General features: G+C 44.0%; 1 protein-coding gene across 3 annotated transcripts in view; it reads left to right on the top strand.

The window, feature by feature from the left end:
* The first annotated feature begins 3 nt into the window (after positions 1-3).
* The window catches only part of ZBTB49 (zinc finger and BTB domain containing 49), a 33111-nt gene continuing 22041 nt past the window's right edge, over positions 4-11073 (top strand). Inside the window, exons 1-2 of one of the 3 annotated variants that reach the window (XM_032254186.1) lie at positions 4-149; positions 9249-9419. In XM_032254186.1, coding sequence (XP_032110077.1) covers positions 9268-9419 — 152 coding nt within the window. In that variant the 5' untranslated portion in view covers positions 4-149; positions 9249-9267. Of the gene's footprint in view, positions 150-181; positions 2527-9248; positions 9420-11073 lie in introns of those variants that run through there. The other 2 variants (XM_032254187.1, XM_032254189.1) reach the window with 2 other exon arrangements.

The following is an 11073-nucleotide window of genomic DNA, read 5'->3' as shown; positions in this document are numbered from 1 at the left end:
AGTGACGCCAACGGAAGCCGGAGGGCGGTGCCGACAGCCAAGGGGGTGTGGTCGGGATGGTTCCGCGGCCGGCGGAGCCCGGCGAGCGGGCCTGAGGACAGCGGCGGCAGGTGTAGAGTAGGCGGCGGGGCAGAGAGCGGCCTCCGAGGGTAAGGTGGCCGGCCTCGCGAAGGCATGCGGGGCTGGCGAGGGTGGGAACGGCCGGAAGGGAAGGGAGGCCGAGCGTCCGAGGGTGGCGCAGCAGGGCATGGACCCGCCGCTCCCTCCGCGTCCCAGGGCACTCGAGGATACCGGGGAGCTGGCGGCCCCTGCGAGAGTCAGCGGGCATCTGCTCTGTGCCGGGCATCGCAGGGGACGCGGACTGAGACCCAGAAGGCCAGGTTCCGGACCTAGGAGCCGGGCCTTCTCCCTCGTGTAGCTCCCTCGGCCTGGGCACCCCACCCGCGTCCTCTCATCTCCAGGCTTTGCCCGCAGGAAGCCAGCCCCGCCCGCCTCCGCCCCGCGCTGCCCATCTCTCGGTTCCTGTTACCTTCCACCCTGTAGTTTAGTGCTTAAGACGACAGAGCCCACAGCCTGGCTCAGTCTCATTACGGTGTGGCCTCTCTGTGCCTCAGCACGGCATCCGTAAAGCGGGTATCATAGCGGCACTTGCGTCGCTGGAACCTTGTCTGATTTCATGAGTTGTGCATGTAAATCGCTTAGAGTAGTGGCTGCCACCTAGTAAATGCTCAATACACGTTAGCTGTTCTCAGCCCTTAAGACAGGGTCTGGCATACGGTGGTGGTCACTAGGCGTTTGTTGTTTAAAGGAATGAATGAAAATTGAATGGAGGATGCACAGAGTATTGTGAGAAACCTTAACTCCAAGGTGTGTGTATGTGGGTGATAAGGAAGGTTTCACTCTGGAAATGAGCAGTGTTGGGCCTGGAATAGAAAGCGTATTCGTTTCCTAGGGCTGCAAACAAAATGCCGGGTGGCTTAAACATCAGAAATTTATTTTCTCACAGTTCTGGAGGTTAGACGTCCAAGATCAAGGTGTCATCAGGTTTGGTTTCTTCTGAGACATTTCTCCTTGGATTGCGGGTGGCCACTTTCTTGCTGTGTCATCACTGGTGTTTCCTCTGTGTTCCCCATCTCTGGTGTCTCTCTTTGTATCCAGATTTCCTCTCTTCATAAGAACATCAGTCAGGTTGTATTAGGGCCTACCTTAATGGCCTCATTGTAACTTAATTACCCCTTTACAAGCCTGATCTCCAAATACAGACACATTCTGTGGTTCTGGGGGAACACAGTTTACCCATAACGAAAGGAATTCACAAGAATGGACAAGGAGGGATATATTTTCCAACAGAAGTGACAGAATGGACAAGAGGCTTAAAAGCAGGGTGCTCAAGGTGTTTTTTTGTGTTCAGGGCACATATGTGCACTTCAGTCTTGTTTGTGCTCGCCTGCTTTTTTTTTTTGTTTGTTTGTTTCCATTTTATCCCCCTGAAAACTCAAAGGGGGAGAGCCCTCTCATTTTTTGTCTGGCAAACTTAACTCATGTTTCAGCCTAGATGTGTCTTCCAGGAAGTTTTCCGTGACCCTTCCTCCCAAATTAATTTCTGCTTCCTCCATTTAATAACTCTGGTACACTGTGACAATTGTTTTTCCCACTAGACTGATGCTTCATGAAGACATGGATGACCATGCCTGATGTGTTTGCCATTTTACCTTCAGTGCCTAGAATATAATGGGCCCTCTGTAAAGTTAGGTGAATGATGGAAAACTGAGGCACAGGCAGGGAACCATTTGTCAGCATTCGGTCCTCTTGATAATCTGTTGTACATATTAGGCACAGAATATCTGTTTAACTGAATTGGCCTTCCCCAGTATAAAGCTAAGACAAGACTCCAAATTTGTTTGCTTCAAGACAGTGCTTTTCTGAGTTGGGTGGAGGTGAGGGTCTATGAGTAAGCCTTTTGGAAAGTTTGATGATGGGCAGACTCCTTAGGGGCCCTCTAAGGTAAGCTTGGTAATAAGGTGTGTGAACTGTGGGCCCTTGGAGAAGTAATCTATTAATGGCTCAGCTGAGAAAACATCCACAAATTTTATCTAGTAGTATTTGATCTGTTGATAGAATTGAGGGGCCTCTGCTCTAGGAGTCTTCTCTGCAGGTTGAAACTCCATTCTGGCTCGTTTCCTTTAGAGGCATTTCTTCATTCACATTGATGTAAGCCTTTTCTTGTTTCTTTTCCCCCCATATTTTTGTTGTTTGATGCCATTCATACCACCTTTCCACCAAAACATTCCTTGTACAGATTTGTAGCTTTTAGAACAAGAAGAAACCATAGAGCTCATCTAGTCCAGTGGGGGACTCCTCCATTGTTATGGATGAAAAACAGGCCCAGAGTCTGATCCATCCAGAAATATGTATTGAGTGCCTACTATGTCAAAGACACTCTGCTAAGTACCAGAGATACATTGTTCAGTAAGACAGACGGAGTCCATGTCTTCACCACAGACAGTCTTTGCTGCTTGTCACCAGGTGAGTTAGCTGCAAAGATGGAAGAGAACCCTGTGCTCCTTCTGTCACACTACAACACCTTGTGTAGCACACGTTAGTCCTGAATTGTGCAGTCCCTTAATGCAGTGCTTGTCTGTGGGATTACCTGGACAGTCAGGCTTAGGCAGTAGACTGAAGATGCAACTGATTCCAGTCAAAGGAAACAGTGGTTATGAGTGTGGCTTTGGTGTCAGATTCCTTGGCTTTGAATCCCACCTCTGTCCCTTATTGCTTACCTATTACTTTTTAGCTGTGTGACCATCTTCTCTATACATGGTCAGGTTTTCTATTGCTGTGTAACACACTATCCTCAAATTTAGTGACTTAAAAACTATTTTATCTCATAATTCTGTGGGGTAGGAATTCAGGCGAGTGTCACCTGGGAAATTCTTTAATTCTATGTGGTGGCAACTGGGATCACTCAGTGGCATTCAGCTGGAGGAGGGGGCTAGCCTGGTGAGGCCAGGATGGCTTCTCTGGGAGCCAGCTGAACCCCCCTTTGCCTCCATGCATTATCTCTAGTTGGGCATCTTACAGGTGGCTCAGGCCTTCCATAGCCGGTGTTCCAAAAGATGAGAAGTGGAAGCTGTTAGCTCTTAAGGCCTGGGCCTGGGAAATGAGCACAGCTTTATAAGCACAGAATCTGATTAATGCAGAGCCTGTGCAGATTCAAGGGAAGGAGACCTAGACTCCACCATCCCATGGGAGAAGCATCAGAGAATTTGTGTCTGTCTTAAATCTACCAACTTCCTCATTGTTCTCACCTGTAAAATGTGGATAATAGTAGTACCTGTCTTACAGTAAATGTTACTAAGTGTAAAGGGCATAGAATAGTGCCTGGCTTCTAGGAAATGTAAGTATTTGTCATATCATTATTGTTAGGTATAAGATACATTTTTGTTTATAGTTATAATTTATAGAGCACATAAGAAATATAAGATACAGGTTTTTTTGTTGTTTTTTTTTTTGCCCCAGATCTTTTTATAACCTTATTGGGGAGGTACAGGATTGACATCATGAAGTTATTCAGAGAACTATACAAAATGATATGAAATAGTTATAATTTTTTTTTTTTGAGGCAGAGTCTTGCTGTGTTGCCCAGGCTGGAGTGAAGTGGCTTGATCTCAGCTCACCTCAACCTCCTCCTCCCAGGTTCAAGCAATTCTTGTGCCTCAGTCTTCTGAGTAGTTCAGATTACAGACGTGAGCCACCATGCCTGGCTGATTTTGTATTTTTAGTGGAGACAGGGTTTCATTATCATGGCCAGACTGGTCTTGAACTCCTTGCCTTAAGTGATCCACCTGCCTTGGACTCCCAAAGTGGTGGGATTACAAGTGTGAATCACTGTTCTTATAGTAAAAGTCAATTGTGTAACAGTTAACAACTGCATAGCATCATATCTCTGGGGTCATTCCAAAGAACTTTTCCTTTATCACTTCTATAGAGCTAGAAAATGTCTAATTTTCTCATTAGACCTCTACCTAATTTACCTAGACATTTACATTTGTATAATTATACAGTTTTACCTAATTTTAACAGTTAGGTCCATGGAGGAGGGTTTCGTGTGTGTGTGTGTGTGTGTGTGTGTGTGTGTGTGTGTAAAATATGTCCTTATTCCCATGGGAGATAGCATAGCATAAAAGCATACACTCCAGTGTTTAGGGACCAGGATTAAAATCCTGACTTTGGCACACTAATAGTTGTATGATTTTGGATAAGTGACTTAAACTCTCCATATCTCAATTGTTTCTCTTGTAAATGGTGGTAATTTGGTTCTTATAGAATTGTTTCAGTTAATGGATATTGTATTAATCCATTTTCACACTGCTATAAAGATACTACCTGAGAGTGGGTAATTTATAAAGGAAGGAGATTTAATTGACTTAACAGTTCCCCATCACTGAAGAGGCCTCAGGAAACTTACAGTCATGGCAGAAGGCGAAGGGGAAGCCAGGCACATCTTACATTGCAGCAGGGGAGAGAGAACCAGGTGGAGGGGAGTAGGGACTGCCAGACATTTTTAAACGATCAGATCTGGTGACAACTCATTCACTGTCACAAGAACAACATGGGGGAAACTGCTCCCGTGATCCAGTTGCCTCCCACCAGGTCCCTCCCTTGACATATGGGGATTACAATTTGGTTTGAGAACACAAAGCCAAACCATATCAGATATGACATGCTTAGCACAGATCTGCGGTAAGTAGTCAGTAAATGATAGCTAAAAAGAATGATAAACTTGGAAGCCTTTTCAGGCAAGCAGTACAGCGGGATGTGTAACTGATTACTCACGTGGTTGTTCACTATCCTTGAGGATTCAGCACTGGGAACAGTGTCCGCCACCTACCGTCATGCCTTTCTTTCTATACTCTTGTTCGGGGCAGCATTAGTCATTCCAGTACCTCAGTGTTGCTCTTTGTCCCAGTTTTCTCTGAATCTCATGGTGATCTCAAACCAGGAGATAATGCCAATACCCCAAACAAAGCTTTCCATGAACAGATGAGGGGAATCAAGGTCTAGACTTGATAGGTGAGGTAATGGGGGGATGAAGTTTAGAGATTCTAAGTTGAAGGGGCATGCCACTGAAGAAATTTAGCAGAGAGTGGAAGACTGAAACTGGTAGCTGAAGCTAAAGTTTCACATTTAGGACTTCTGTTAGAACATGTGAAAGCCAAGAATGAAAGTGATTGCCAAGGGAAAGAGGAGAGGGCTACCATGCTGCACCTTAAGGAGCTTCAATGTTTGCAAGGCTCGAGGGAGACAGGCACAGCATGGGAATGGGACAGATCAGGGACATAGGAAGAGAACCAGAAGAGTTCTGGGAAAGGAGGGATTTCAGGATGGGAGTTGGCAGACTGCACTGCCATGTGTGGCAGGAAAGATGGAGAGGATGGTTGGGGACTGAGGAAAGGTCGTTGTTGGGAAAGTCTGTTTCAGCAGAGAGAGTGGCAGCAAGGTTGCAAGGTGATATGTTTTGGCTGTGTCCCCACCCAAATCTCATCTTCAGTTGTAACTCCCACAATCCCCACGTGTCATGGGAGGAACCTGGTGGGAGTTAATTGAATTATGGGGGTGGGTCTTTCCTGCACGGTTCTCATGATAGTGTGATAGTGAATGAGTCTCACAAGATTTGATGCTTTTAAAAAGGGAATTTCCCTGCAGAAGCTCTCTTTGCCTGCTGCCATCCATGTAAGATATGACTTGCCCATCCTTGCCTTTCACCTTCCCCCAAGATTGTGAGGCCTCCCCAGCCATGTGAAACTGTAAGTCCAATAAACCTGTTTCTTTTGTAAATTACCCAGTCTGGGTATGTCCTTATCAGCAGTATGAAAATGGACTAATACACAAGGTGAAAAAGGAGTCATGAGAAAGTAAAGTGGGGTGTGTAGATAGCTATTTTGAAAAGTGTGAAAGAGAGGCCTGTGGTGACTAGAGGAACCTAGAGGGAGGGCTTTATTGTTAGCCTGTTTTGCTTTGTTTTCAACGTGGGGCAATCTCGATGTGTTTGTTTGGAGGAAGCAGTGAGCCAGTGAAGGACAGGGTGAAGAAAGTTTCATTGATGAAACCAGGTCCTAGCAGAGGCAGGAAGGGTGAAGGGGCGAGGGAAAGTTCACCTTAGGAAGAAGGAGGAGGCACATTTCATCCCATAAAGCCTAAGGCATGAGGGAGGAGTGAGTGGGACATTTGGAACTGAGTAAAATTTAGGGCACTATGCTTATCAAGTGGGTTCAACCTTCTTTTATTTTATGTTATTTATTTTTATTTTTTGAGACAGAGTCTAGCTTTGCTGCCTAGCCTGGAGTGCAATGGCACAATCTCTGCTCACTACAACCTCATCCTCCCAGGTTCAAGCGAATTGCCCATCTCAGCCTCCCCAGTAGCTGGGATTACAGGCCCCTGCCATCATACCTGGCTAATTTTTGTGTTTTTGTAGAAACAGGTTTTCACCATGTTGGCCAAGCTGGTCTCAAACTCCTGACCTCAGGTGATCTGCCCACCTTGGCCTCCCAAAGTACTTGGATTACAGGCGTAAGCCACCATGCCTGGCCAGTTTCAACCTTCTTAGTGAAGTTAACGTCACAGTCATTATATTTTTATGAGTGAGGGAAAGAGATGTGGTGGGAATGAAGACACTGGGAAGATCACAGAGGAGCAACCCCAAACGTAGAGCAGGTTAAGAATCATGGCACTGGACGCGGTGGCTCACACCTTTAATCCCAGCACTTTGGGAGGCCAAGGTGGGCAGATTGCCTAAGCCCGGGAGTTCAAGGCCAGCCTGGGCAACATCCCATCTCTGCCAAATTTTTTTTTAATTAGCCAGGTATGGTGGTGCACACCTGTAGTCCCAGCTGTGGCGGGAGGATTGCCTGAGCCCAGGAGACTGCAGTGGGCTGTTATCACGCCCCTGCAGTCTAGCCTGGGTGGCAGAGCTAGATCCTGTTTCAAAAAAAAAGAACGGTGGGAAAGTAGGTGACAGCTCAGCTGAGCCCTGATCTGGAAGATGGGAGGGGCAGGTGTAAGTAAAGTATTCCCAGGACAGAACCAGAGGCTTTCGGAGGAGAGCACAGGAAGAGATTTGCAGCCTGCCTGCTCAGAGTCACTGGAATGCCTGGGATGCAGTTACCAGACTCCACCGTAGACTGAGAGAACAAACCCGGGATGTTTCCAGGAATCTGCATTTTTAAGAAGCTCCCCAAATGATTCCTAGGGATAACACTTATTATAGAATCCTTCCACACGCCAGATACTAGACTAAATGTTAACACAGGTAACCGCAATAACCTGTGAGATAGGGTGAGGACAGAGAAGTCATTTGCTCAAAGTCATGTAGCCAGTGAGTGGGGGAACTAGGTCTCCAACCCACTGGCCAAGAACATAGCTGGTTTGGGGAGCCGCTGGTGGTTCATTGTGGCTGGCACATACTTGGAGTAATGGGAGGTAAGTCTAAGTGAGAAGGTGTATTGAAAAGCTTAGATTTGGGCTTTAGTGATTCAGCAGTGCTTAAGTACTGAGAATGAAGGCAAAGAAAGCAGATGATGGCTTTTTAGATTTTTAGTACCAGACGGCCATTTTTTTTTTTTTGAGATGGGGTCTCTCTCTGTCACTCAGACTGGAGGGCAGTGATGTGATCATGGCTCACTACAGCCTCAACCTCCTGGGCTCAAGTAATCCTCCCACCTCAGCCTCTCAAGTAGCTGGGACTACAGGCATGTGCCACCATGCCCAGCTAATTTTTGTTTTTATTTTTCATAGAGACAGGGGCTCACTATGTTGCCAGACTGATCTCCTGTACTCAAATGATCCTCCTGCCTCAACCTCCCAAAGTGTTGGAATTACAAGTGTGAATCACCATGCCCAGCGAAGACTGCCACCTTAACTTCATAATCTTGTCCCAATCTGACTCCATTTCTTCTGACTATTTCTCTTCCATAAATCATCCCCTTCTAGACTGCGCTCCTAGGCACCCGAGACCATGGCTTACTGGTCTGAGTGTTCAGTGTCTAGCTCTTAACTATTTTGTTTAGTCGTGTGTCATGCACTTTTGTGTGTGTGTTTACCTCACTACAGTTTAAACTGCATGACAGTGGCGGCCTGGAGAGGTTGGTGCATTGTTGTAGCCCTAGAGCCTGGCACACAGTAGCCAGTTGATGACTAGATGCTGAATGGTGAAACTTCCAGCGTCCCATCTCATTTGGGGTCAGAGTCATGGTTCGTAACAGGGCCTGAAAGGCTGGGCATGTGTCCCCTCTAGTATGTTGTCTTTTACCACTCACTCAGCCACACCTGAGCCCAGCAAGCTCCTGCCTCGGAGACTTGGGGCTTGCTGTTCTCTCTGGCCCAGGTGCCTGCACAGCTCCTTCCCTTCCTTCAGGAGTCTGCTCAAGTAGTGCCTTAGAGAAGCACAAAGGCACGAGTGAGGAGACCTGCTGCTTTGTGATGCCTCTTATATCATTTCTGATGGTGGTAGGTATTTTGACCTGTACCTTATCTCCCAAAGTAGGCTCCTGATTTTCCCAACTTCTAATTCAGTGACCTGTGAATACATGTTGGATAAATATGGATTTGATCTCAGCCAGCTGGCTTTTCTGTCACCTTATACTTCTTTATATATGTGTATATTATTTTTCATTTGATACATTCCTTAGTAGACACAAGAGAAGTACATATAGTATTGGCATGGTCATATTCTAGATTTGGACTGTTTAAATATTGTGGCTTTTTAAAATTTTTATTTTTTAATATAAAAAAAGATAGGGTTTCACCATGATGGCCAGGCTGATCTTGAACTCCTGACCTCAGGTGATCCACCCACCTCAGCCTCCCAAAGTGCTAGGATTACAGGCGTGAGCCACCGCGCCCAGCCAATGTTGTGACTTTTAAAATATAAATTAAATTAGAATTTCAGTCCCTCAGCCACATTTCAAGTGCTCAATGGCCGTGTAGCCAATGGCTACTGTATTGAGCAGTGCAGATAGAGATCATTTCCATTATGACAGATAATTCTGTTGAACAGCACTGCTCTAGATGCCTTAGAAACAGAGGTGTGTATGTGTGTGTGTGTGTGTGTGTGTGTGCATGCACATGTGTATGTGTGAAACTGTAATGGGAGAGTGAAGCACAGATCAATCAGTGATTTTCAATGCCATTTAGTTTCCAGTGAGGTCCTTGAGAATATCTGTCGTATTTGTGATTTTTTGCTGTAGGTCTCTTGAATGGTTGAGCATGGACCCTGTTGCTACCCACAGCTGCCATCTCCTCCAGCAACTGCATGAGCAGCGAATCCAAGGCCTGCTTTGTGACTGTATGTTGGTGGTAAAAGGAGTCTGCTTTAAAGCACATAAGAATGTGCTAGCAGCATTCAGCCAGTATTTTAGGTAGGTATTTTAGACTTCATTCTCCCAGCTGTGAACTGAGGGTAAAGCTCTTCTAGTATGGAAGTATTTTGACCACATTTTGTTCTCCTTAGGTTTCACTGTCTTTATCTTTTCATAACACATTGGATTTTGTAAGAGTTTTTTGTTTTAATTTTTAAGTTTGTTAATCATCTTTATTATTTTTGCTTTTGTGTTTAGAGTAACCTGAAAAGAAAAGAGGCTCTTAATGAAAATGAATTTGGGATGATTGAAAGTATTTTGGTTCTTTGTCTTCCATTTTAATAATTCTGGTTGTCAGTCTTCTGCATATATTTCCAATCCTTTCAACATAAAATGGTGGAGGAATTAAGTTCCTGGTTAGAATTTTTCTGTGATAAGAAATCAGAGAGGGAAAAACATATTCTGTGTATTGTGTTTTTCTTTTTTTTTCTTAATTAAAGCATTTTAGCTTTTGTTTCTCATTGGAATATTCTACGAAAACCTTATAATCATTTTGGCTTATATGAAATATTTATTTATAAAAAATAATACCAAGAAGTTGTTTTTCAGCTTATTTAAATGTTATTCTGTATTCCCAGCTACTCAGGAGGCTGAGATGGAAGGATCCCAGGAGATGGAGGCTGCAGTGAGCCGTGGTCGTGCCACTGTACTCCAGCCTGAGCAACAGAGCAAGACTCTGTCTCTTAAAAAAAAAAAATTGTTAGAGTTAAGTGATTCTGCATAAGTTCATTTTGTAGTTAGCAGATTTATCTATCTTTACATACAAAGTCTCTTTTTTAAAGTACTTTTTGTTTCCAAAATGCATACGGTTTTACTGCTCTAGTAGACAACGTGGGACATGATTTGCTCTTTCCTTGAGAATCCTGAATCATCAAATTAAGTCTCAGTTATTGTATAGGCCACATTACACATTGTAGTGCATCAGCTTCTTGAGGTAGGTAGCAGGTTTTTTTCCTGTGCAAAATGGTCCCAAACTCTTGAGTTTGCTATCACCTGTTTTTTCTGTCTTCCCAGGACAATTAAAATTTGATATTGTGATATCAGGCTGTTTTCCACTTAGAAACAGAACTGGAGGCTGTTTAGGGGAAATAGGTGACTGTATTTGACAAAATGTTTTCAATTTACATACCTGAGCTTATTATTTCATACATAATACAAATTTGTTCACCTGTGACCGTGGCTTATATCCAGAATAAAGTGCCTGGGCTTTAGAGTGCCTTTTATTCTTCATTAACTCATAGGGTTTTTCTTACTGTTGGTTTTTGAACCCCTGGGTTGCTGAAAAACCTAACAGCCAAAAAAATTACTGGTTACAAAGGAATGTATGTGGAGGGTTGGTTTATTCTAGCTATTTTTATTTTATTTTAAGTTTTCTAGGCACTTGGATGTAGAAATATTTGTTTATATGGTTTGTGGCCTGAAATATAATACTTGTCAGACTATGAAATATGGAAAACAGTATATTCTTTAGTTTTGTGTACTCTATTGGTATATAATTAACATATATGGATAATTACATTTTGAAAACTATTTAGAGCAAACTTTTATTTCTTAAGTAGGTCATATTGGGAATTATCTTAGAATCTTCTTGATTCGTGGTTTATCAGTCATATTACTATATGTAATTTTTTTTTAATTTGTAAAATTGAGTATA

This window comes from Sapajus apella, unplaced genomic scaffold (assembly GCF_009761245.1).
Source record: "Sapajus apella isolate SASKATOON/1434 unplaced genomic scaffold, GSC_monkey_1.0 scaffold85, whole genome shotgun sequence".
Lineage (NCBI taxonomy): Eukaryota > Metazoa > Chordata > Mammalia > Primates > Cebidae > Sapajus > Sapajus apella.
The sequence above is the reverse complement of the archived record's forward strand: the minus strand, read 5'-3'. Positions and strand labels throughout refer to the sequence as shown.